Source organism: Camarhynchus parvulus, chromosome 1, assembly GCF_901933205.1.
Source record: "Camarhynchus parvulus chromosome 1, STF_HiC, whole genome shotgun sequence".
Lineage (NCBI taxonomy): Eukaryota > Metazoa > Chordata > Aves > Passeriformes > Thraupidae > Camarhynchus > Camarhynchus parvulus.
This window is the reverse complement of record NC_044571.1, coordinates 26,011,544-26,039,118: the sequence shown is the minus strand read 5'-3', so window position 1 is coordinate 26,039,118 and position 27,575 is coordinate 26,011,544. Positions and strand designations below refer to the sequence as shown.

General features: G+C 40.6%; 1 protein-coding gene across 6 annotated transcripts in view; it reads right to left on the bottom strand.

Annotated features, from left to right (window-relative positions):
• MCF2L (MCF.2 cell line derived transforming sequence like) overlaps nt 1–27,575 on the bottom strand; it is a 156,371-nt gene that overhangs the window by 115,269 nt on the left and 13,527 nt on the right. For 2 of the 6 annotated variants that reach the window (XM_030948357.1, XM_030948363.1), the window contains exon 1: nt 6,998–7,438. The exons of 3 other annotated variants lie outside the window; for them this stretch is intronic. In XM_030948357.1, the coding sequence (XP_030804217.1) occupies nt 6,998–7,076 (79 nt within the window). In that variant the 5' untranslated portion in view covers nt 7,077–7,438. Of the gene's footprint in view, nt 1–6,997; nt 7,439–18,822; nt 18,952–27,575 lie in introns of those variants that run through there. One more of the 6 variants, XM_030948350.1, reaches the window with a different exon arrangement.

Below are 27,575 nucleotides of genomic sequence, written 5' to 3'. Positions count from 1 at the left end.
ATCCCAGAAGCCAGATACAGGAGTGTTTACAAAAAAGGCTGCAATTTATAATTTGATATTTTTAACTATGAAGGCTGTAGCCTGAAGTGTAATTTTTAAAATCAGCTATGTGTATTCTCATCAATTGCTATTTATATAAATTATCTTGGTGTTTCATATGCAAAGCCACCCTTCCTTTAAATCCATCAGATGATAGGCAGGAATTGAAAGAAAAGGAAGATACATTTCTGGCTCAACAAGAATTGAGACTTTAAAAGAACTAGGACAGTCTCTTCTCGGTGCAAATTTTCTGCCTGCCACATGAAATGCTGAAGGCAGAAAGACTTTTACTAAAACTGTCACTTAGCAAATGCCTCAAGCACAGGAAGGGTGACAGCACACACAGCCCTGAAGTAACAGCACAGGTGAAAAACAGGAGCTTACTTATTGCACAGCAGTGCAGTTCTCAACTTGCCAAATGCCTGTTTGTCCAGATTATCAATTTCAAAAAGGCTGACTGCTGCCAAGCAGTACTGCACACCAAAATCTTCAAAACCTAGCAGTACCATGCTGCACTGTGCTTTATCAGCTCACTACAATTTGAGTGCCACGTTCTACTAGGAGTCTGCCTTGCCCTGTGTCCTCAAAGGGGTTTAAGTGCCTAAGGGACCATCACACTGGCTCCTACCAACCTCAAACAACATCAACCTTCACATGGAGCTAGAAACATTTGGGGATGGCTATCACAAGGCTCCTCCATTTCAGCTTTCTCCCTTGCAGAAACTCACAGCCAGTGACACCTTTGTGCGACCAAGTTTAACATTTCTTCATTGCAGCAAGGGTTTCATTGTGTCCACTCCCTGCTGCTCCAGGGAACCATGTGGGAAGCCCAACAGCCAGCTCCATGTCCCTGGAACACCACAACTCAAATAGCACTTCGTGTCAGTCATCAAAAAATTTAAAGCATTATTACAAAAACTCAAAAGCCACAAAAAGAACAGCAGAGGCAGACTGAGGATAACTAACATCCGGGACTGCTGTAAGTAAGGGGATCTCTTGTCCAAAACTGCCCACTCTGTGCAGGAAGTCAACCTCCAAGATGATGATTCCATCTCTACCTGCACCCAGGACTGTGCTTAGGCTGACTGTTCCAGGCATGAGGAGGCTGCACCCATGGTGCTGTTAAAGGCAGTGTTAAGGGCTGGACTTCCAGACAGTTTGCATCACCACAAAGCTGCATTCCTGTGTGTGCTGAGCCAAGTGGCTCATGCTTGAGCTATGTAGTTGTGGGGATAAGTAACTGGAGAGAGGTCAAAATAGCTAACACAGTATTGCAGGGTTAACTCAAGAGACCTACATGTGATTTATCTATGTAGAAGCATTCAAGATCCTGTTCTTTCTGTCCAAAATGAGAGTTGCTATTTAATGGGACAAGACAAAAGAAACAGTGGACCTAAGCCAGATATTGTAAAACAGCAGGCTCAAACTTTCAGCTGAAATGCAGTGTTTCAGATACTGAAAACCTTAAGTTGTTGGAGCTGACACACAAACAACAAAATCCCAGGTAGCTGGCTTGATCTTCTTTATTAAATGAAAAAGTGAGTGACCCAAATGCCTCCTACTCCCAGGTTTTGGCATACACATCAGCTGAGAGCAAACACCTTGAAGAGAGCTCAGGCTGTGTTACATGCAGACACTCCGTCCCTGCTTTGCACTGTTCCTTCTGTGCAGAGGTTCCCTCATTTGATATGCACGAGGTAATCTTGCAGCTTGGCTCTCTGGGGTTGGAAGCGTGGCAGGCAGCTGTGCCAGGCGCTCCTGCCAAGAAAATATTCTGACACACCATGGTTATAAAAACACATCAAAGGAAAAGGCTTTTTTCTTCTTTCATATCACTAAGTACTTAAATCCCACCAGGGCTCTCCTGGCTCTGCAAGCTTTAAGTATATATATACTCAAAGTCCATAAACTGAAGAGGAGACTGACAAATATGCACCTCACAATCCCCTGAAAAGCCATTCTAAATGTGCTATCATTTACTGTTTAATACCTATTTTTGGATAGGAAGTCAGTGATAGGTGGGTTTTTTTTGGAAAGGGGGAGGGGAAGTTGTATGTAAAAAAAAGAAATCCTATTGTGATGAAGTGTTTTGGGACACAATATTTAAGCAATACCTTGGTTAAAAAAAATGTAATCAACCTTAATGTTGATCAAAGTATTTTTTTTCAGATTCCCAAAAAGGCAGCCAGCTCATTTTAATAAGGACAATTCTGTTGCTATCTCTGAACCTTACTCCCATTAGTTTCACTAGATTCAGCTGTTTCAGTAGTAATATAAAGAGTTTGGTTTAGGCCAGAATATGCTAAGAAATGGATGCCATGCAGGTGCTCCCAGGATCCGTGACAGTGCCATCCTCACAGAAAATATGATCAATCCACTCCTAAATGCTTGTGTCTGCTCAACTGCAGCACCCACCCTTGCTTTTAAAATTTTAAACTTCATGTCAGGAAGGGCATGCCTTTTTCTACTTTCAGCAGAAAAGCTGAAACAAAGGGCAAGCAAGTTAATACCAGCAGAGGCATTCCCCACTACCACCAAAGGCCACCTGGGTGCAGCGGACATGCCCACAACATGCAGATTTCAGAGCTCTCACATGGATCTCTCCAACTCTACCAGCTACATAGAAAGCTGACAAAGTTGCCAAGTAGTAAATCAATGCTTTCATGCTCAGACCTACCTGCCTGCCAAATTAACAGAAGCATACAGAGCACTCTGCCACACGGAGAAAGACTTTTTGAGTTCCCAAAGTTGAAAATCAAGTGAACCAAGGACAGAAGCTACAAGCATAAGAAAGAGCAGGCAAGCTCACAAGAGTGTAGGAATGGGGAGGACAGGACACACAGAACAGGTCCTTCCAAGCTGCCCACAACTTTAAAATGTCCCTTCAGTATGCCTGAGGATGTTCCTGTCCTTGCAATGATCTAACTCACCCCAGTGATTCTGGGTACTTGGAGACGGTGTGCGAGTTCCTTCCTCCCACATCTGTGCCTGATTTGTCAAGACAGGTGAGCCAGCCTTCAAAGCTTCAAAAGCCTGCCTGTCAAGAACAGAAAGCCAGGGAAGTGTAAAGTTTGGGCCCAAACTGTGAGACTGAAAATGCAGAGCTACTGAAAAGTGACTGAAATGGCTATGGGACACTACCTGCACTTAAAATACCAGCACTGTATACAGATTTACTGAGGAACCACATGTTTTCCTTCTTTGGTTTGCAGATGTTTCTTCTTTCTGCAGAGCATTAAAATTGTGTTTGAGGAGAGGAAACAGATGGTAGCTGCTATAGTGGCACTTTTCCAAAGTGGAAAGAAACCATTATAGTGGGGCTTCCACAAGCTTAAGGCTGAGAATGTCAGATTTGTATTGCCTGTTTGCACGAATTGAATACATCACTGCAAGGCTTCTAAGTGATGCAAATGTAGGGTAGTGGCTGACTCTGAGAGCTGGTGCCTTAATACTGTTTGTGTGTCAGTCAGAGCACAGGGAGTCCTAAGCAGAATCCCCACAGCAGTCAGTGATATGGACAATCCATGAGGTCCCAGGTCAGAACTGTTTATCATCTCAGGCTTCAACCTCTGAGCTACTGCTCCGTGGGGAGGGGTAGTCCTGCCCATAAACAGAAATTTGTGGAAGAGGGTTGAATTTAACACAGCAACAGAACTGAAAAATAAGAAGAAAAATAAAAACGACATCCAAATAGAGACAGTGAAATGATGCCATTATCCATCAAAACAACAGACATAGAAAAAACAGGGTTTTGTTTTTCAGTATCGATAATAATTTCACAGGTTTTTTTCTGAAATAACTCCAAAATCTATCAGGGGAAAAAAATCCAGCCGAAGAATTTCTTTAAATAACTTTTGCCTTCTATGGATTTATATGAGAACAGCAAAAGCAATTAGTCTGGTCATCCAAGTCCAGGCGGTCACTGATAGAAGGAAAGTGGCTGGGAAGATTGAGGAGCATATCTGGGAAAAAATAAAAAAGATGTCATGGGAACACCTTTTACAGTTGTTGGGAGAGTGTAGGGCACAAGGTGATTTTGAAGTGTGGAGCAGGAGTCAGAGCTGGAATATGAGGCAGATGATAATATTTGACTAGGGAGCATGATTTTGGCAGCTAAGTACATCCAGAAGGAGAAGATAATGTAAGGTGTTGGAGAATAAGGTGAAGGTGAGGAAAACAAGAAATAATCAATCAAAGCTTTGCCAGAGAAAGCTGTCCAGATTTGTGAAATGTGGAAGGCACTCGAGGGACTGACTCAGTGAGAGGATCACACATTGCTATGAGAGTAAGGAGAGGTCATAACTTACCATGGGGGCTGGGAATGTGAGTAAATCAGAATTTGGTCAGACCAGAGGGAGCAGATCTTTAAGGCAAGTGCAGGTGTGGCAGTGAGGGATGAGTAGCCCAGAAAGGTTGTGTGAGCGCCAGACTGACACAGGGCACTTGCCAGTGGGAAAGCAGCCAGAGGCACAAAGGCTGTTCTGTGAAAGTGAACAGTGAAAGATTACACACACGCCCAGATTTACCACTCCTAACCTCAGGCATTGGGACATGCCAGGCTGGGAGCTGAGCTGCTCCAGGCTCCCTGGCCCCCAGGAAGCCTCAGCTCCACCAGCACACCTCAGAAGGTGGAAGGACTTCCCTTCTTAACATGCCCCCTCCTTCTCTCTGTTCAGCACACAAGGGTTTTAGAATTCCTCTTCTAACTCAAAAGCTTAAAACTACCTGGGATAAATCTCTGCCTGCCTGCAGCATAATTCAGAGGGAAAAAACCCCAAACAACAACAACAACAACAACAAAAAACAAGCTAAGGAAGAAGAACAGGTTTTTGGGGTTTTCCCAAGAATCCTACAAAGGAGAAAATCCCTCCATGCCTGAAGGTGGACAGCTGTACCAGGGGGAAGGCAGGGGAACCTCTGCATTTCAATTACTCCTGAGCACGGAGCTATTGAAAAAGTCTGAGCATGATCTTGGGCTGTTAAGGAAATCTTTGCTTACAAAATGTTTCTGAGCCAACAGAAGTGCTGTGAAGGCAGACAGAGGATAATCAGACCCAAGGAGAGGGTACAGCCCAAGAATGGGAGACAGCGACAGAGAAACTGTCTGAGCAACCTGAAAGCAGCAAGGGAGGGAGTGGGGGTGAAGGACAAAGGAAACCTGAAACAGTCACCTATAAATACAACCAGTGGCTGTATAAAAGCACTGCCTGTGGCCTGAGAATACCTGCATAAAGATTATAACAGAGAGGAAGAAAGAGAAGGGGGAGGAGAGGGACCAGCTAAATCACGAGTATGAAATTGCCTGTAAAGACTGCCTTTTCTCTCTTTTTTTTTCTTTAAATATGCAAGTTTAACAAGCTAAAAACCAGCACATGGTCAGAGCTGCCAGCAAGTATGCAAACAGCATTTGGAGCCGCTGGTGGCTCACATGAAGGTCACAGTGTACCTGCAGCTGCACAGCTGAGAGACAGGCAGTGTCACAGGCAAACCCCACTCTGGAGCCTCCCTCTCCTTCAGCTCAGGAAGAAAAGGCTCCCACATTCCCAACCAAATCCAGCACACATTCTTAAAATTTATCTTGCCACAAAAAAAACTAGATCAGCATTTTCATGGAAGTGGAAAAAGTAATGTACAAATTACTAAAATAAACTGCAACAGACAGTATGCCCTAGCAAACATCAGACTGGCTTTCTTCTTAAGCATTCAGAACACCAAAACAGGAAATGAAACAAATATCCAGATATTTAATAAAGACATGTTTTGAAAATAGGAAGATAATCAACAGGAAAAACAAGGAAGGAGAAAAAATGTGTATATGACCTTTACTTGTAATTTAATGCTTGTTCTTGTCAGATCAAATCTTGTTTCCCCCCCAAAAAATGCTGTTAAGAAGGTAAAACATCTTTTTTCTCTATCCAAGAAAAGAGGCAGCTCATCTGTTCATTCCATATTTGTCTTTTAATCTATGTGTTCATCAGCCTACAGCATCAGCCATCTTGCTAATTATCTGCTTCCACCACATGGAAATTGAAAAAGATGAAAAAGTCACCCTCAGGAAACAGCAGACTTGGAAAAGGGGAAGATAAATTCCAAGTTTTGATACTGCAATGAATCATACTGTATAATATTCTGTATTTTCAAATCACTGTTCTGTCTCACATGACAAGAAGATGCAACACTTCTGTAATCTGTCAACCAAGAATAAAGGGCAAACCAAACAGTTTCAAAGGATGCAAAAACCACCTCTCTTGTCTTTCCAGGTAACTTTTTATTCCGAAATATGTTCACATCTCTGCATGAGCAATAGCCAGGATAACACTTCTAGATCTAATCAAAGATCACCTCACCGTGCACTGCTTCTTAGTTCTAGTTTTGAGCACACAAGCATTTACATTTTCAACAAATAAAACAATCTCATAAATTTTCATAATATTTCTTCAGTGCTAAAACCATTTTAGGAGATCTGCTCTAATTTTTAATCCATACAGATGTAAAACTACATTTACCACGATTAATTCATGCAACTCTTCATTCTCATAGAAGTGCAATTTAGAGCCACCCAAAATACTGGCTTGCAGTGCTTACAGTTAGCTCAGCTTTCCACTGCTTCATATCAGACCCATTTCACAAGACAAATCTGTAATTCCCCCAATTTAGGTACAGCCGAGTCAGATAAAAAGGGAATCAAGACCCATTTAGAGTACATGACTGGGCTAACAGCTACTCAAAACGATGTTCTAAAGCATGCTTCAGGAATAACTAAGCACAAAAAAATGTTAATTAGTGTTAATATCAATGAAAGTTTAACCTGCTGACAAAAGCTCTTAATGTTCTCTCTCCTATTAATGAGAGCATGCATAAAAAAAGCTAGTCGGATTGTCAGGATTTTCTGTAAATCCCACAAAATCACTAACAGCATCCACACAACACATTATTTAAGACCAGCAGCTCCTCCTACCAGCGCACTGGGAAACCGCATTTAATCTTTGCATCAATTCTTCTAGGGCCATTTCTTCAATTTTCAGCCAGCATCTCATTCTCAGATAAAACAAAAAGAATCCACAGCAAGCCTGCCCCCCCCGCTCAAGGATTAAAGGAGGCAGGGGGGAAAAAGCCCCAGACCAGCCCGCTACAGCAGCGCTTCGCAGCCCTGCATTTCAGTCGCTCCGCACGGCTCCCCTCGGCACAAAGGGAAGCAGGAGCCCACGTTCCCTGCTGGCAGAGCCTGGCCGAGGCGGGGACAGCCAGAGCGGGAGTGCCGGTGGCAGCAGGAGCGCTCCGAACTTCTCTGCCGCTGCCGCGTGTGGCTGGCCCGCAGCGCAGCGCCCGCATCCAGCCGCGATCGCTGCGAGGCGCTGCGAAGGGAAGGGCTGGGAAGGGCCGCGCTGCATCCCGCGGGAGCAGCCGCGCTCGCAGAACGCCCCAGCCTCACTCACGTGAGGGCTCCTCCACCTTCCTGCCAGGGTGGGCAGCTTGGAAGGAAAATGCCTTCCCACTGACAACGTCAAGGAGATCCCGCTCTCACCAGTCCACGTTCGGTTTGGACCGGTCATTTTTGAAGGTTAAGGGCTTCATATTTCCTTTAGAACCTGTCGAATTTCCTTTAAACGCAGCTGTCTTCTGGAATCTTTGGAGGAGTTTGCTTAAATGTTGTGTCACAGCAGTCTTATAACTCTGTGAAATCTGTATTTCCACAGCAACTGTATTTCCACCTTAGACAAAGGGGTTTTAGAGTCAGGCTCTCTGGACCCCTCAAGGTATATGGCAGCAGAACTGCTGCAGAAGGCACCCAGGAAAACCAAACCTCATAAACTTCCACTTACTACAGAGGGTACAATACCACTGGAAAACTTCCAGGGACACAGAAAAACCTACAAGACTAAAAGCAGTACAATGCTTCTCTATACAACTGCTCCTCATAATTGATTTCCACTGCTTTTATACAGACTGTTTTACAAGTTTGTAACTATGACGCTTTTAACACTTTTTATTTGCAAAGATAATCTTGATGCCTACTAATCTCATTGTTGCAGGTTTTTGCTGATGATGAATTTTGCTGAATTCCTCCACTCTCCTAATCATCCCATTGGTTTTATCCTAATTTTTAACCAACATTAACGAATTGTCCATGGCTGAAAGAAAAATACATGTTTTTCATTATGTTTAAAAGGACTGTGCTGTGTTATTTAAGATAAAGATTCTTTTCTACAAATTGCATACAGCAGGTAAAAATAGCAGCCCTCCTGAGGTAAGTAAGTGGACACCTGTAATGAGTTGTTCATAACTCTCAACAATACCATTAGAGAGGATATGAACTAAAAAAGGTTTTTAAGAGAACCCATCAAATTATTTAGGCTTCCTCTGCCAATAAAATTAATTTAGACAATTCATTTACTACATTAATTCACATTATTTCCACTCAAAGTATGACAGGCCCACAGCAGCTCCATGTATTAGATATGACTAGAGCCATATATATTTCCATTTCAATATTAATAGAAATGACAAAATGAAGTCTTTAGTCAAGCTTTTCCATAACAAAATATTACCACTGAAAAACAGGATCTGTAGGCCCTTTGTATGTAAAAGGTAATTTGTTTATGTGACTGCCATTTGAGACTGCACTTACGCAAAGGAACAAGTGATGGGCAGCAAGACCACAATTACCAGCCCAGGCTCTTGCCATTCTGGTGGTGACCCAGAGGAGCAAATGCATGAGAAAAGATCTCTGCAGGTGCCCTGGGATAGCTGAGGCTCGTTATCAAACAAAAGCTGTGCGACCATATTGCACCCACAGACAGCCCAGGGAGAACTCCAGATGCCAGACAGCCAATGGGATTTGTTACTGCAGCAAGTTAAAGGCCTAAGGCGTTTCTGCACATGCAAAACAGCAAAGCTCACTTATTAGATTACACTGTTTCCTGGTGCAGCAAGAAGTGCTGCAAACATACTCATTCACAGGCACCTACTGCAAGAGAAGATGACAGTTCAATCCCAAATTTCCCTGAGTATCCTGACTCAATTCAAGAGTAATTTCAGGTTTTCCTTGGAGAATCAGCAGACTGCTTAAGCTTCCTATATATCCAAGTCCATCTTTCCATGGAGTTTCTCAGTGAAATAACAAACAAAAAGGAAGACAAAAAGTAGTGAAGAATTTTACCACATCAACCAGTCAACTTTCAGAAACACAAGCACATAATAACTTACACTTGTGTAAAATGAATGGAGAACCCTAATATGTTAGCTAAACCTCAGTTACTCCAACAATGCCACTTTGCATATACTTTCTGCACCTTCAAACAAATTCCAAACATGCAAAGTATAAGCACAGCACCCACGTGAAAGGTTCAGTTAGCTGGGCTGAAAGTCAGTTTACCTAAAAGTGGGTTATTTGTAATCATGTACTTGTTTAATCATTTTCATTCATGGAAATCAGGCAGCCTTGTCTTCCTGAGTAAGAAGCTTTGGCATAGCTTCTCTACTGAATGAAACAGAGAGTATTTCAAGATGCTTAACCAAATGTGGGATTACAGTCTCTGCTGATTTGACTGAGGCTCATCCGTGGCTTCATGAACAACCTTGAGTCAGACTAAAGAAACAGACCTTAAACTAACTAAAATAAACTCTTAACAGGAAAACCCAACTGAGCTTTCTTGCAACACGAAGCAATCCAGTATCTGACCCTGAGCTATGTATGGAAACAAAACAGTCTTGAAAATACAACATGACTGTATCTCAGGGAAGAGCTACTGCAGTTTTCACTCTTGAAGTTTTTTCTTGATCCCCACACCTCTTCGGATCATCATGACAACCATGCTATGGAATTAAACATGCCATTTCAGTCCCACACATTTCATGCCTAATTAGAATTTTATAGTAAAAGGACTGATGCCCAGTTCTAGCACTGAGAGTCTGTAACTACAGTAGGACATGTTGTAATTTTTCAGATATAATACAATTATCTTTTAAATTAAAAATTCAAGCTACTTCTGGAATTCTGATTTTTAACTTATGCTAATGTATTGTCTTCAGCAAAATATCTTCACCAGTTCCAGGCAAGCCCCTGCTGCAACAGAGGAATTAATAAAGAAATTTGAGGAAATTTCAGTTATGTCTTAGAAGTTAAAAATGCATGGGAAATATTTTTTGTCTACTGGTCTATTTCAGTGAAACTGCAAAGATAATAAGAGAGGCACAAATGTATTTAATTTAATCAATTGATTTCCATTGCTGCATGGGTATAATATTTGACCTGATTTGTATTGACTTTTTTCTAAACTTCTATTAGATTTGAAAGCTCCAACAACATTATTTTTTCCCCTCAGTTCTCTACTTTACTCTGGTTTTGGCTGTAGTCTTCAGCAAATCCTGTTCAAACACAGCAGCATCACACATATTTTACTTCCAGACAGTTTCACCCAAATATGATGACCTAGTTTTTCAAGAAATGGTGGCTATTTGAAAATGTTTCAGAAGTAACACACAGCTATCCACTCATGTGGGGGGGTCAGATTGGTAACCATAGGTGATTAACATATAATCATGCAATCAGTTTTGCTTGAGCAAATGATACTTTCAACAACATACCTAAAGATTTCTCTGCTAACTTTATGCTAATCTTTGTAACATCATCTATCAGCGAGTCCCAAAATTTAACTATGTGCTGTGTGAAGAACTGGTTTTGCTTAAACTACCTTCCTGGAAGTTTTCTGTGTGCCCCAGTTTCTCTTTTGTGAAGCAGCGGAAAAGAAAAAAGAAAAAAACAAACACAAAAACAAACAAACCCAAAAAAACCCTACAGGAAATAAACACACTCTTTTCACATCCCCAAGCCATTCATGACTATACAGACTGCCACTGTAGGTGATATTATGTCTCCTCCAATTGCCTGTTTTCCAGACAGAAAATTTCCTACACTAATTAGTTCCTATTTGTACAAAAGCAAGCCCATACCTCTGACCGCCTTCACTGTTCCTCCACGTACACTAATTGTACTCTGACAAAGGGAACAAAACTGGACATGGTACTCCAGAAGCAGGCACAGCAGAGATTACTCAGTGACATAAGGATTCTGTTGTTCTTGGTTTCCCTCTCAGGGGTTTGTAATGTTTTGTTTGCCTTTTGGACCAACACTGAATGCCAAGGGAGCTGCTGCTATTTTCAGGGAACTACCCACAGCCAGTCAAGGTCTCTCAGTGAGGGTAACAGCTTAGCTTACAGAATAGTATTTTCTTTTCTCATCTGCATCACTTGTACATGCAATGAATTTCACCTTCTCTACTGATCACTTACTTAGCACCATCCATTTATCCTCCAACAGTTTGCACTCGGCACTGAATTCTACTATTTTGAATAAGTATTTTCACACATTTGCAAATTTTCTTTTTTTACGCTTTTTTCCATTTCCAGTTCATTTAGGATTATGTTGAACAGCTGCAGGAACCCCTGCAGAAATCTCTTCCTCCACCACTAACTCCCCCTCCACCCACAGAAAACTGACCACCTAAATCAACTCTCTATTTCTTATTTATCAGTCAATTACTAATCCATAAGAGGGCTTCCAGTTTAACCCATGGAGCCTAAGAGTGACTGCAGCATAAGGAAAATTCTGCATTGACTATAAAGCAGGACTACAAGAAATGGAAACACAGCGAGGTTTCCCTGCTGCCACTTCACACAGGCCCTGCCCCATCGCTTGTGGCAGAGGGAGGAGGCAGAGCATATGGATGCACAGTTGTGCCTGTGCAGCTGAATGTCCTGCCAAACATCCCTGACAGATTTTAGTGATGCCACAGGGTCGGCACCAGGCAGCCAAGCCTGCATGGCCCCACCCACCACCTACCCCAGAACTCTATAGACCGGGTGTGTGGGCTGAGAAATGCAGCACCTGGGCACCACTGCTCTCCAAAGACACTGCAAACATAGCCAGGGAGACTTACCTAAGCTGGGGTCCTGCAGAGAGGGAAGAGACCCATTAAATGTGGTTTTCATAAATTTAGGTCCTCTCAGATCCTACCAAAAACTGCCACATACACCCACTGCACAAGGGTGATACTGATTCCCAGCCTTAAATCAAAGGGAAAGAAGAGGGAAACAGGACAGTTGATATGAAAGATCCAAACAGAAAATGCATTTTTAACATTTCAACCTCCTCTTGGCACGAGTTCTTCCTCCATGAAAAAAAGGGATTTTCCCTTTTATTTCCCTGAATGACTGAGTTCTCTTGGTAATCAGCCCAGTTAGGCTTTATTATGTAAAGCATCTGGGATTTGAAACTGGGATTCATAAGCAGAGATGGCAGTATTCTGCTTTTGGCAACACCTCACTCTTTCACAAGGAGAAAATTGTTCCTAGATTCACAATCTCAAGAAATACAGAGAACTTAGCAAATACATGGAGGAAGGAAGGAAACAAAAAAATCAAAGTTTTTCTTCTTAAAAACTTGACACTCAAAACACTCATACAAAGCCTTGCATATGGGCAAGGTTCATTCATAACAGACTAAAGAAGCTTTCAGATGTGCAGGAGCACTTCATAGAATAGTTCCATCAAAATTATGCCTTGTTTAATTAATATATTAATTTACCAAATCTCCATCAAGTCCTCAGTGTCTCCTCAAACTCAATAAATTTTTCTTTGAGAAAGTATGTGCCATACAGAAAAGGTCCTGGCAGCTACTCTCCGGGTTCCCTCATCGGGGATGTGTGATACCCCACACAGGGACTAGGCTGAGGTGACACCCAGATCAAGTACTCAGCAGTAGGGGAAAAGCTTCACCCTCCCCTTCCTTTTCCATTATTGCTCAGGCCCATGGCTGAAAAGTAGTAAAAGATAGATAAAATGCAACAAACATACTCATCTCTATTTGATTGCCTCTTCTCCAATTTAGCCCAATCTTGCCAAAATCTAGCTCCCTGTACTTTCAGTCTTCCCCAAACAGCTTGCTGGCTCCCCCCACCAATTGCAATCTAGTCTCCTTAAAAAAAACCAAAATCCCTCCCCCTAAAAACCCCAACAAAACAAAAGCAAAAAAACCTCCACATCAATTAGTTCTTAAAGCTTAATTTAGTTACTAACTTTCTTTATTCTGTTTCTTTCATAACCTGTGTCAGCTTCATGCTAGAGAAGCATTTCTCACACTGCTGTGAAGTTTTGTAGTAAGGCTCTTCAGCCTGAATTAACTAAAAGTGATTGACCAGATCACAGGTTTTAATACTTCCTAGCATAATAGGCAGGGTCTTCTTTTTCTCCAGCCTCCCTTGCTTGGATGAAATGTCATTTGAATCTCTTCTATTGGTCTGCTGTGTTTCTAAAGAGTACCAAGTTACTTTGTAAGTGCTTCATTCAGATTTCTTCTTTGTCCTTTTTTGCCAGTAATAACTGCAGAGCCAACAGCCTTGAAAGAGTTTATTTAATGTAACACCTCCAGTTGCCCCTGCTCCAGCTGAGGGGTGTTCCAGTCTTTTATTCTTCTTCAGACTGAGGAGCTAAACTATCCAGATGTGCCCACAGCTGCACTCCTCTAAAAGCAGGCATGGCAATAAATGAATGAATGTTGTCTTTTGCCAATGCAGTGCCAAGTAGGACCTTTTCTTTCTAAGTTTACTGAGATATCTTTATAGATGAAGGAAGTACTTTGTGCAGGAAGTTAGGAAGACAGAGAACAGGAAGCATAAAGGTGAGCAGGGAATGAATTTGCTGCAAAAAGGAGTAATATGGAAGGAAATGAAGCATCACTGTTATTTCCTTCATTGGGACACTTCCATATATATTTATAGTTAAAGGAAAGGCTTCACAAGGGAAACTACTCCAACCCCAAAAGGAATGAAACCACAGTACTTTAAATGTAGAAAAATAACACAGTGGATGCCAGGGAGCTCTGGTTTCAGAACATCAGCTACTGGTACCATGATTAAATAGATGGTACAGTATTGGTGCAGAGATGCCACAGCCATATTCTTCCACAGACTTAGTATTATGCATGCAAATGCTGAAATTAAATGGATCCAGAAAACACACACCTTTTGTCTTCTGTTGTTAGGGTGATTTTCTTTTCAAAGGAAATGCTGGATGAGGGGTCATAAAAGTAATTTCTTCCCTCCAAAAGAGTCTGTCCAATATTTTTTTAGAGCTCAAACCTTTGAGGTATCCTAAAAAGTACTGGGCTTTAAATCAAATTATTTGTGTGTCTTCAGATTTTGAGTATTAAAAGTCTAAATTTTATTACATGCCCTACTTTGTAAAAATCCCTATTTCAAAAGAACAAGCTGCACACATAAAAGTGCAGCAGGTCTACCATTCAAGTCAGGATTGATTTAAAACACTCAGGAAATTTCTCTGTAACAGAAAGTTACAGAGAAATTTAATCTAATATTACAGATATTTAACTGCCACATATAATTGTTAATTTTACATACAATCAACTATATAAAACCTACTTAGAATAAAAAAGTCAGGGTTTTTCCAAGACCATTCACTTTGATTACACAGATTAAAACTGAAGTGCTTACCCCTAAGGAACAGGCTGACAAATTTTAACACAGACAAAGGGCTCAGTAGAAGGATGTCAACTTTAATTTGGAACTTTTTTTAAATCACAGAACCATTAGTTTGGAAAAGACCTTTAAGATCATTGAGTACAACCATTAATGCAGCACTGTCAAGTCCACCTCTCAACTGTGTCCCTAAGTGCCACCTCTATACAGATTTTAAATACCTCCGGGGATGGAATGGGATGGGTCTTAAAATCTGACCGCCCTTTTCCACTTATATATCTTAAAAAGTAGCATTCAGTGCAGCTTTAGGGTGACAGAAAGATTTTCCCTTTTATAAGAGGAAGCAGTGCAATGCTCAGGGAATGCAGTGAGGTGGGAAGATTCAGTTTGTGGCTGGTCTGGCTGAGCTGCCAGACCCACCTCTGGCAGATGTGCTGCCCCAAGGCTGCTGACCACCCCACACTGGGTGCTGCCCTCCCTCCTGGAATGCACCTCAAGCATTCTTAAAGGACTTGGCTTTCTCTTAATGCAAAACAGGAAAATTTTAAAAATCTCAAAATAGGAAAGTAATCTTTCTATTACTCATCTAGAAATCTACTTTTATTAATCATCTAGAAATAGGAAAGTAATTTCCAACAACCATAAGGATATTTTACCTTCAGCCAAAGACACAATGCCCCAAACAAAATCTCAGTCTTGCTGCAGAATGCTCACACTCATCACAGGTCCTGCAATGGTGCTGTTGTGTCCTTTACAACAGAGTTTGAAAACTTCTCTCTCTGTTTCCTTACCAGATATATTGCCCTGTCTATTTTAATGCAAACAATCCTCAGTAAATAAAGTAGCATTATTTTCTTTTTTTTGTTGGTGGATGCTTAATACAGCAGGTACCATCGAAAGTGGCAGAAGATTCCAGATAGGGAAAAAATGCCTCTAGAAAAGGCATTTTTAATTTCTTGACAAGCAAAAATCACTATATCCAATTTCCAATGATTGTTGTGTTGGTTTTTTATTAGGATGTGAAATAGTGAGTATTTTCAGATCCCTTTTATTTTCCATTTAATATTCTTCATGGAATATGGTACTTCTCAAACAAGCCAAATTAAACTGATCTTTCCTGGGAGATGATCTGCACAAACCCCTCAGTAGATGAGGGAAAATGACTTCACTTCAGTTTATAGTTACTCTGCTGCACTATGGTAGAACTGTCAGAAAGAAAAATGACAACTAGATTTCTTGATATTGTAACCCATATCCAAACCACCATTTCATGCTTCCTTGAAACAGAAAGACTGAATTTTTGCTTCAGTAGGCTTATGGCGTAAGCCGTAAGAGATAAGAAGTCCTACTGTTAGTTTTCCCAAATGACCACAGTCCTAAACTGTTACTGCTTTGGAAAGAAAAATATAAGCAAGAATGTATATATTTCCTTGTTTCTTTGATTACATACCATTGCTGCTTTTTCTTATTTTCCCTCTTTGACTCTTCAGAATTATTTCCAATCCAAAACAAGGATTTGCTTGTCAGTGAGAAACTTAATACAATGCTGGGGGTTTTTCACTTACTTGAAATGCAGTAAAATTAAGTGCTTTTTGATAAAAGAGGCTCCCTTGATTTCACTTTCAAATAATTTAAGCTTTACAATTACTAAATGCTTAAAAAAAATCACAACCATGATCAAGAGCTGGCCCATAAATCCACAAAGATAACGCAGAGGGACACACTCACAAACCCATCCCCAGAGTACAGTACTTCATTTCATATTCCAGCTCAGGAGACATTGGTTTCTAACCCTACCCAGATGCTGTCAGGTCAGCTGCAGAAAGTTACTGGTAATTAATCTCCAGAATGCACCAAGCAGTGCAATCAAAGTATCTTCAACACTGGTATTTTCAACAGTTGCTTTGTAATCAGGCTGTTCTTGCTCTGTTTTCATTGAGTCATGTCACATTTCATAAGATCTTATAAGTTTGAAGTGAGATTTCCAAAAAATTTCAGGTTATGTATTCTTGCCATTTCTCAAACGCTTCAAGTTTGTTTCTGCAAAATTTTGCTCTCTGTGTTCTTCTCTTTACAAGATCAGTTTCAATGGGCTGTAAAATACTCCTGCAGCTGCCAGCTCCCTCCCAGAGCCTCAAAACATCAGGGCCATGGTAAATCTGAATCCCTGAAGAAGAACACTTGGATCCTCTTCACCATTCCTACTTGTGTACACAAGAGGAAGAACATTTTCAGGGTTGAATACTGTCAGTGCATCACCAGAGCATAGACAAGCAGCAGGGAGAACAGGGAGGTTAGCATTACAAAATGTAATTTAAAAGCAGAATTCCAAAGGGCAGCATAAAGATGAAGCTTAAGGATACCAGATACCATGGAAGGCCCAGCTTGAAAATTTACCTAGAACAAGACCAACACACATGAAAGGAAGAGTCTCTTCAGCCCCTGGAGACTGATCTGCATTAGCGCCCCCTAAGACCCATTTGCTTCCTTCAAGATCTCAAGCAATCCTTTAGAGAAAAACACGACAGGCATTAAGGAAATAGTCACTTTTGCATCTGTAGTTCTTAGCATGGTAGGATCTGTCATTGCTAGCATCCCCTATGACAAAAGCAAAAACCATTCTGTAACTTTGTCTGGAAGGCCCTATTTTGTAAAACCAAAGAAATGCATAACCACAAACAACCTAACAACAAATGTTTGAAGTTATGGCATCAAATACAGAAATCAGAGATTCTTGAAGTATCCAAAAGCTTTCCATAGCACAAAGTTACATGTATGAACTGTTATTCTACTTGATCTAAGTATCAGATTTCTCTTCACTGTCACATATATGTGCAAATGGGATATGCTGTAATTATCAGTGATGCAGTGGGTTGTAAGCAAAGAGCTTTCAAAAGCAGAGTAGTTTTAGATGGTTTAACTTTTATTCCCTCACAGAATGAGGCAGCATACTGTTCAAAGATCTAAATTGATTGTTCTACAATAGAAAAAAATATTTTTGTTATCTATGTTTTTCAAAGTGTAAAGGCAGCAAGAAGGGGTATGATGGGATTTGGAAAATGGAACACAAATAACTGCATTCTACAAATAGTTCTTTCACTCTCCTTTTGTCCCTTTTCTTTTTCCCTGACATTTGCAAGGGAGCATTTAAAACTGAAGACTGGTTTCTCATGTAAAAGATGGCATATCTGCCTGCTCTCCTCACCTCCTCAATCCCCCAACAGGCTCAGCTTGTACACAGTGAGCTCATGGACCCTTCTGATGCAATACTAACTTAGAAGACCCAAAACAAATAGTAGTAAAAGAAAGTCCATGAAAACTTCAAGTCTTTTCTAGAGACAGCTCTTTAAAAAGATATACCTCATTAATGACATTCAATATTATCTGTGGGGAAAACACAGTAAGGTCTCAGATTCAAAGGTTGTTTAATAGTCATGAATAAGACCCCAAATACAAAGAGTCTAGTAACTAAACTCATACATCATTTCATGTGAACAGCTGCCTCCTTTTAGAAAGAAAAAGGAGTTTATGAAACATTTTAAAGCCTATTTTAGAGAGCATGGAGTCACTGCCAGATGGCTATAATATTTGATAAGCTACAGACAATGTTTTGTCAACATATGTTGTGGTTTTTTATACTGCCTAGTCTTCTCAGTACTGTGTGTTATTTTCCCAAAAAATACAGGAAATCCCTTTACAAACAGAAAGGCAGTCACAAATGTGACTTCTACTCCATGTACTCATGATCCAGGTACACACAATGAAGCAATGCTAAACGTACTTGCTGAAAAACAATCCAACTGTTTAATAATATTTGCTCAAGAAAGTTTGTCTTTCTTAAAGTACCACAATACAGGTTTAAAAAAAATTTTTTATGGTATAATAACACAACCACACTGTTCCATGGATTTATTTTTTTTGGCTCAAACAGTTGAAGCCAATCATAAGCATCACTAAAATCTTCTAACACAATATATGAAATCATACTCCTTTCAGTCAGAGCAAAAACACTCATCTGTGAGAACATATACATGTACCCCATATTGAATTACTTAGACAAATAAAACCAATCTCCTGCCAAAAGTCTATTATATGGCACATGTACTAGCAATTCTTTTCAGCAGCTCTCTGATCTCTAACTCCAAAAAGCAGTTAAGACTCAACAATATGCAAGCAATAGCACTGAGCTTTAAAAAGCAAGATTTTAAAAGTGTTCAGAAAACAAGATGCTATAAGGAAATATTTACACACACATACAGAGGCCATGTTTAGACTTATAAATACCAACCTTTTTTGTAGTTTTGTCCAAAATCCAAAACATGTTGCACATCTCCTTTAATTAGGTATTTTATGCAAAAACAGCATAAATGACACGGCATTTGAGAAACTCATGTATCAAAAGGTCCAAGTGTGCATGTTAAACTCTCCTCAAATGCAGTACAATTCACAGGCTTAGTGCAGTGCATTTAGATTTTGCAGTGAACTTGTTACCAAGGAAACCAGCAGCTGCAGGTGTTTTCCCATACACCAGGGAATGAAAATTCAGCAGTGAGCTTATCTACTCAGTATTTTAGTCACACATTCTTTTGGTCTCAATAACAAACTATTTCTCATACTCTCTTAGAAGACCAGACTGCATTAAGAAATAATTTTAAAAAGCCTTCCCCTACACATGACCTTACTGAACAGTAAACAGCACCTTTAAATGTTTTCGTCTTTCTTCTCCTCCAGTCTCCTCTCCAAAAGTGCCCTACCTCCCTTGCTTTGTCTCCTTCAATAGAAGTGTGCAAAACCCACCCTCTGCAGTGGGTTTTCATCCCAAAAAGTGCTCTAACAACTTGGCAAGGCTCCAGCTCCCAAGAAACAATGCTGACTTGGGAGAAGCTACAGGAATGCCTATTCCAATCATACAGCATAGTTGTGCAAAATTGCACCATGCTACAGAGATATCATCATGATTGGTATGATTCATGCTTCTTAGGATGAGGATAAAAATACAAAAACTTAGTAAAACTATAATGGAGATGCAAGGTACAAAATCCACTTTCAATGCAGCTCTTCCACAGGACATTGAATCAGTAACTCACACAATGCTTACTTCTCATTTATGATATAGATTGGAAGACCAATATATATAAATTAAAATACAGGCACTGTATTTGTTTTTTAAGTGGCCTCTTTTCTCTGAGTAAGATACTGGAATATTTATAATTCTTCTGAGCTCCTAAAGCATTTTTCTACTTGTCCTCTTTCAGTGTTACCGAATCAACAGCAACATCTACTGGGCACAGAAGGGCAAGATTCAATTTCGTGAAAGAGATTAAAGGATCAGGTACAGGACTGTAAAATACTTACAGTATCTATTTCTGGATACTTTGGCATCCCTTTGGCAGTAACTGTGAAACCAGAAATGAACAAAACTTTTAAATATGCATTTTCTTTCTCTTCACCTCTTCAGAAGGGAAACAGACACAACAAAGATGGACAGAAGGACAGCAGTGACTCCTGGCTGCCTTTGGAGACACCATATTAAAAAATGACATATATATGACAAATAACATGTTACAGTTAGGAATATTAGGAACACTGGGCTTAACAGAACCAGTTGAGAAGAATTCTGCCAGTAAAAGTATTCTAATATTCTTCAAGTTCATGCAAGGGAGAGTTTTATTATGAACCTTTTTGCTCTTTGAATCTGTTTTCCCTCTTTGCTTAATAATTACATAGATTTGCAAAATAAATAAGTAAATAAATGAAGCAGACCCCATCAAACTGATACCAACTAAAGAGCAAAGACTAAAAACCAACCAGATCAGACCAAGCAGAAGTTCTTCAAAATTTCACAAAGAACAAGATCAACACATATGAACCTAATAAATACTCAGAACAAGGATTCCAAAGAACTTTGCCCAAATAACACCCAGTATTTGCCTTTCATAATAGAACCTACTGGGGGCTAAATTCCCTAACTAGAACATAACTGGAGCCTTGAGAGAGGAACACAGGACAATCCATATTTCTGACACACTTGCCTAAGCAATCCAAAGAAAATGGCAATGGGACAAGCTCAGCTTCATCCTTGTTGGTGCCCTTCTGCAGGGACTGGTGTTTCACCTGCCTGCTGAAAGGCACACACCAATCAGGGCTCACAATCACAGCCCTTGCCCAGATTCTGACATTTACACAATTCCCTCTTTTAAATGCAATCAGATGAGAACAGTATCTCTGCTCCAAGCATTCACCATGCACCACAAAACAAGTGATTATTTATTAGAAGTGTAAGTGCTGCTGGAAACTGAGAGAAACTCAAGATTTTCCTATTACAAGTTGGGGCCACAGTCAGCAGCAAACCAAGTTTCCCCTTGCTACCACCTCCTCTGGTCTGGTGACTCTTCAATTCTTTAATACAGTGCCTTCACCCAAGGAGAGCTCAGCAGCCAGACTGAGCATCCACACAGACTTCCAGGCTGAGGAGGAAACTGGAGAGACTCTTTTTCTAAGTGAGTGCTCCACCCAGTTTTGCTGAGATGTTATGTCAGGAACCCCAATGCCATTGTACCCCTTCTGCAGGAAACTGACTGCCCTGCCATTTGAGAAACCAAACAAAGTGTGTGCAGGGCACACAAAGCAGCTCAAGAGCACCACACACACCAAACTGCAGACAGCCTTCTCAAGAATGACAGCAGCTCTGTGTTGCAGCACACATCACAGTTGTGAGGGCCACAATACACAGAGTAACAACTTCAGACAACTTCAGGTGGCTTTAACCCTAACAGTAACACCATACCACATCAGAAGGCTGCAAGAGTCTGCCCTTCTTGTTCATTAGCCCAGCCTTTTATACCCCTCATGCTGATGCATTGCACCTGTGTGCCCTCTGTTCCCTTTGGTGGTTGGTCAGTGCACCTGGGCACTCCACATCTCATTGCTTTCAATGCTGCTCACCTGCTTTTCACAGCTGTACCCATTGGGGATGAGGCTCAGCCACAGCCCCACTCCCAGTTATCACAAACTGTGTGCCTACAGCTCTGGGCAAAGGTAAGAGAACCTGTGATGAGGCAGCTCAGTCCTCATCAGAAAAACTGCTGAAGGAATTACCCTGTCTCAGACTTTAAACACCTGAATGCTACCAAAGTGCCCCAAACATTGGCACTGTTCTCCCACATGCTGCTGGGGAGCCTCTTCCTTTGCAGTCCAGTGAACAAAAGTCCAACAGTCCAACTGCTGGAGCCCCACCAGTTGGTAAAACAGGAAAACCCAACTGCTCCATTTGGGACTGCTCCTGGCTGCACACACAGATGTCATTTTGGTACCTCCTGTAATCTCATCGATAGCCTTCCTATGTAAACATGTTTTGCAACAGTAAAAAGGGCAGGCACAGGCCCTTTTCTGTGCAATGAGGGATGCCCAGGTACACAATACACCACATGAGACCATTGCTCTGCGCTGAAACCACAAAGAGGCACAGTACAGCACACCAACAGCAAATTTCAATACACAGTATGGTTACAGAACATACAGTCTGTGTCCTACAATGTGGTGTTTCTCAAAAGAAGCAATAATAGGGAAGGGGAAAAAGTACAAAAGCAAACACATAATGTGGCATTTTTTCCATATTTTTCCCCCTACTCTGACTGCAAGCCCTGTCTGTGGAAAAAAGCAACTGCTAGCATTGCACCTAGAAAAAAATTGTCCACAACACTAAGAATGCTAGTGAAAAGGATTTCAGGCAGCATTAGGAAGCTGACTGCTTCTAGGCCCACCAGTCTTGTTTCGATTGGTTTTTTTTTGGCAATTCCTGACATCATTACAGGGGTCCCCAGTATGTTCTTTGCACATACCTGGCCTCATGCATGTATCCACACACCTCACTGAAAACAGAAGCTGCTGGCAAGACTGCCTGGTTTTCAAGGACTTGCTCCCTACCTCAAAGAAACCTTAGCAGATGCACCACTAACGTGTTCTCCCCAAAACCTTCACCTTTGGTGAACGTTTTGGGGAGAACACGTTAGTGGTGCATTGGCAGCAGTTAATCCCAGTTAATTTTCCACTGAATCTGTCATTTTCAGTGTAGCTGTTTTTCCCCAAGATGATTTTCAGATTGAAGTGACACATGTTGAAGGGATACCACAAGGCCTTCCCCTCCTTTCTCCACACACTTACTAAAAGTACATAATAAGTACACAATAAGTACATTTCCCCAGGTAAGTCTTGGCAAAACAGGTTGCACAAATTTGACAGCAGGAAATTTTCACTGACAGACTCCAGATACAACATCAAATTTACTTCCCTCTTCTCTGTATAAAGAGTTGTTTAGCAATGTCAGTGGAAAACATTAGTGTGATCGATAATTAGTTAAGATTACATTTGAAGACTACAATAATCTAATTATGTACAACAAATAATTTTAAAGAACCACAATTTTTCTAATGCCCCCTATGATCAAGAAATAGGCTTAAACAGATATAAACTGAGCTGAGAAAATAAAACTTCTCACTGAACAACTTGCTTCCAGCTATAGCAAAAAGCAAAACTAGAGTTGAAAAGAAACTTCAATATTGGATTTCATTATTCTCAGCTCTTTCTGTTACCAAAGTTCCCTTCTCCAATGTAATGAGGTTTTGACTTCCTAAATGCTGAGAGTCCACTGATTAGCCCCAAAAAATCTGTGCATTTGCATGAAACAGCCCTGAGTAATTCCTCAGTGCCAGAGGCAACAACTGAACCAACATTTAATCTGGGTATTGGCTAGAACTGAGGCAAAGCAATTTATTTCCATGACAAATAGTCCAGCACAAACAGTCCAGCTGGAAGCCAGTGAGGCTCTGTAACCCCTCATTTTCCCTACAGATATGTAGGTGACATTGATATGATATTAAGGCAGCATGTGAGACCTTGTCAGATGGTTCCTACTGCACCTATCCAAGACCTAACATTTAAATTCACAACTTCTCCATCTTCCCAACCCAAGGAGCAAGTGTCAAAACCAGCAAGCAGCCTGTCCTTACAGAATAATTCAGTTTCTATTATAGAGTTTGGGGTTTTTTTTCTGTTTATTTATTATAATCAAGCAGATTTACAAAGATATCAACTGCCTACAGATGCAGGAAAGTGGAATTTACAGAATGCCTAAGCAGGTTAGACATGTAACCCCTCTTGAATTTCAATTATGCTGCTGCTTAGACACTTTTCCAATTTCTTTGGAGCCACCTGAGGCACCAAAAGCACAAAGGTACTCACTCATGTCAGGGACTAAACAGAATTGACAAAGCTTTCCTGCTTTAGCTTCAGCAAGCATCTATTGCTTCATTCTGCACTAAGAATATCTGAAAAGCAAAGCATAATTTAAATAAAAAGAGAAAGATTCACTACATTCAGATGCATCACAAAAGCTAGGAATTTTCTCAATAAACTAAATGTTACTGCTTTCCCTTCTGATTAAATGCCTATAGATTTTAAATAGATTATAAACCAAAGAACACCTATAACTTGTGCTTGTGACATCTTTCTGAAATATTTCTCAACAGAGTTCAAAGAATTTTGAAGAAAGAATTAAATATGCCTTCGATAAAAGTTCAGAGCAATTTCAGGCAGGACCATTTCCTGAAAATGGTTTTTTTTCAGCAAGCAGCAAAATCCATCAAGTGTGGCACTTAATTACAAAGACAGAGACAGACAGATAGATGCACACATATACACACACACACAGAATTTTACTCCTGACATTGCCAAACTACCTCTGCATAGCTTGTTTTTAGCTGGCAATGCCTTTTTACATTAATGAAGCTTTTCTGCTCAAACTTCTTGTACTGAACAAGAAGTTATTTTTATATATTATATATCTGCTGTAATTCCCAGGAAATAGGGAATTAGAGTAAGATGTTAAATATTAATTTCATTTAAGAGGGTGGTTAACTTGTACAGCTTAGAAGTCTTAAGACGAAAATCCTGACAAGACTCCTACTGATTTTAATCAGACTGGATTTCATTGCTCTATTCCTCAGAGCAGCAACATGACACAGAAGAGGTTTACCACGCAAAGGCTTTCTTTACAATGTTGTTAGACAGATTATTCCAATTAGTTTTAAACGTGTCTCATTTTGAGGAGTAAAGCTCATAAGAATTTGCCAAATTCCCTCAGCTGAAACTCAATTTTAATAAAAAGCAGCTCCTTGAGCTAACACATAAAAACACTGGCTCACAAACACATGCTGAGACCAGCACCAGTCCTACAGCAGCCAGCAAGGGAACAGGCTTGTAAAGAGATTTATAGGCAAATAGCCTCCACCAATGGGAAATGCTAACCCTGCACACATAATATTTTCTGTATCTTACTTGGGCATGCACTTCACATCAATCAAAACACTAGTACCAAATAGAAAGCTCTACACAGATTTTCTTATAAGCTCCACAGCAAAACACAACCAGTCTTTAAAGGGCAACCCACTGATACCAAGGAGATAAAGAAAAGTGCACAGCAAAACAAATAGCCTTTTCTGCCAAAAAATTGTGTTGAGCCCAGATCTATGTTCATAAAAAAAGAAAACAAATCCCAGGTTCTCCCTCCCCCCTAAGCATTGTGACAGATGCCACCAGGGACAACAATAGCTCCCAGCTACGTGCTGGACCGTGTATCACTAAGTGGCTTGTGTATTATGGCTTAGAGACTCCTGCCCTAGTTGGCTTGTATTTAAAGGTAAAAAAGGTCATGGGCTATTTAGCACCTGCACAGCTGAGAAGCAGATTGAGGCTGAGAAGTCTGTAATGCCATCTGCATTCCACAGAAGATGTACCAATGTTAATGAAAGTACATTGGTGTCACACCCATGAAACAAAGTGATCTTCTTGTAGATGCTTCTGGAATTCTAACAAAGAGGAAATCTTCAATTACCTCACATATTTTGGTGTTGACACTTAATATTTTTCTGTATGCAAACAACCTCATAGAAAATACTCAGTATGACATTCATAGCCTCATTTTTCACATGTACCTTCTAGCTGTACCAATCTAGTTTATAAGTTATCCCCTGCAAAGAAAACTTTTTCATACAGTTGTTAGTGGAAGCATACTGCAATGTACACAACTTTGCCAATTAAAACGAAACTTCTATTAAGACAACAAATCTGATAAAGCTTCTTGGAGAATATAAAACAGCTCCAAGAATCAAGGAACTTCCTCCATATATTGCATAAATGAAAGACTTCTCCTCAAAAATGCAATGACACTCTTCTAGCTACCAATAAAAGCATCTTCTAAGAGACTGATTTCAGTTTCTTCATTTTTGATTCAGATTTTTAAAGGCTGCCTTTGTACACGATCAAGGAATAGAAGGGATTTGACCCAAACAGCATTAACTACTGTTTTTCTGAATAGTCACTAAATTTGAAACAGCATAGTTATTGTAACAATGAATACCCACAATGTTTCCCTTGTACATTATTTTTGAAATCTTGTATTTACACAGTTCTGACTTGTGGAAGCAAAGGGCTAATTAATGTAGCTGAAGTTACACTAGGGGTTCTGAGTATAACTGAAGTTAGCAGACATACAAGTGTTTAAGAGAAATGTTGTTTTTTCCCCTCTTCTGATGCAGGTGATGAGTCATCAGCAATCTTGATAATGTAACCTGAACGTCCTGTTCCAGTCATGTTGCAGATGTATATAATTCAGTTAAAGCTGTCACCTTCAGTAATGCCACTGAGAAGTACCTAAAAGGGTGCTTATGTATGGAAAACAATGCAATTTAACATTTTGAGATGATACCACGCACATTTCTTTCAAAGAGCATGAGTGTAACAGACGAGCATTTCAAGTGTCTATGAGTGCAACAGCTGATTTTGTGCTTTGCAGCACTGCTACAAGTGTTGGAATTGGCACATCACAGTCACTTTGCTGTCTTTTCAGCTGCTTTGTAATTTCAGATGCAAAAATGTCAACAATCAGGTAAATTGATAAAATGACACACATTTTATAATTTGAAATAATTTAAAAATATTTTCCTGCTCCTTAAGTATGTCATCTTAGGTAAACTTGGATTAAAGAGATTTCAGACTTCAGTCAGTTGTTACCTGCATTCTTGGATTTTTCAAAACCTGGGCAGAGTCATGATAGTCCCTTACTTTTGTAAAAGCTTTGACTGTAGCACCCTCGTGGCTATTTCCTACTACTTCAGCAATTACAGCTCCCAAGATGTAACACTACCAAATCTTGAGACCACAAACAGTTTCCTCTGCTGCATCATGGCAGGAGGCTAAAAACACCTGCATAAAAAGATTATATTCCAAACAGACCTGAACTGAACAGGGGGGAGGAAATCCAAACAAATAAAGAAAAGGTGTCAACCATTTGAAGGGAGAGAGAAAATAAATAACAATTGCTGTATGCAAATAGGTCTCCAAGCACATCACTCCTCAAGTCCCATTCCACACTGTTGCAGTGTGATGTAATACCCTGTTCCAGCTATCCCAGTTCCTTTCCCAGGTGTGCCAATACTTTCTCCCTTCCCTTCCCCTTGCCTCCTGCTGAGAGCTGTCTGTCAATCTCGGTAGGCCAGCAAGGGCACTGTCTGATTGGCAAAGTTCAAAAGATGCCCCTCAGCCCTGGGGACATTGGGCTATCCAGGTGCCACTTGTCTCCTGAGACTTCCCCCCTCCCACCTGGTTGGTGGCAAACCTACCCCTTCCTTCCCCCTCTCCCCGGGCTTAAAAGACACAGGGACCATGCAGTTCTTGGTTCTGTTGGAGCTGTTGCAAGATTCAGAGATCTGTGACCTAGGAATAAAGCCCTGAATGAAAACCCTCCAGCAGGACCCGTCTCCTTTTTCTTTCACCCTCGCCTAAAGCCTTTCCACCAGAGGTAAAACTGAGTTCCTTCTTGCCTGGACTTGTTCCAAATGCCAGCTGCAGCATACAGCTAGCCAAAGGTGTCTCTGAGGTGAAACCAACTCAGTTGCCGCCTCTGGTCAAGCAGCAAGAGCCAGACGAGTCCAGGCACGTTCCATCTGGTAATATTGGGATCATATTCCAATACCACACAGGTAG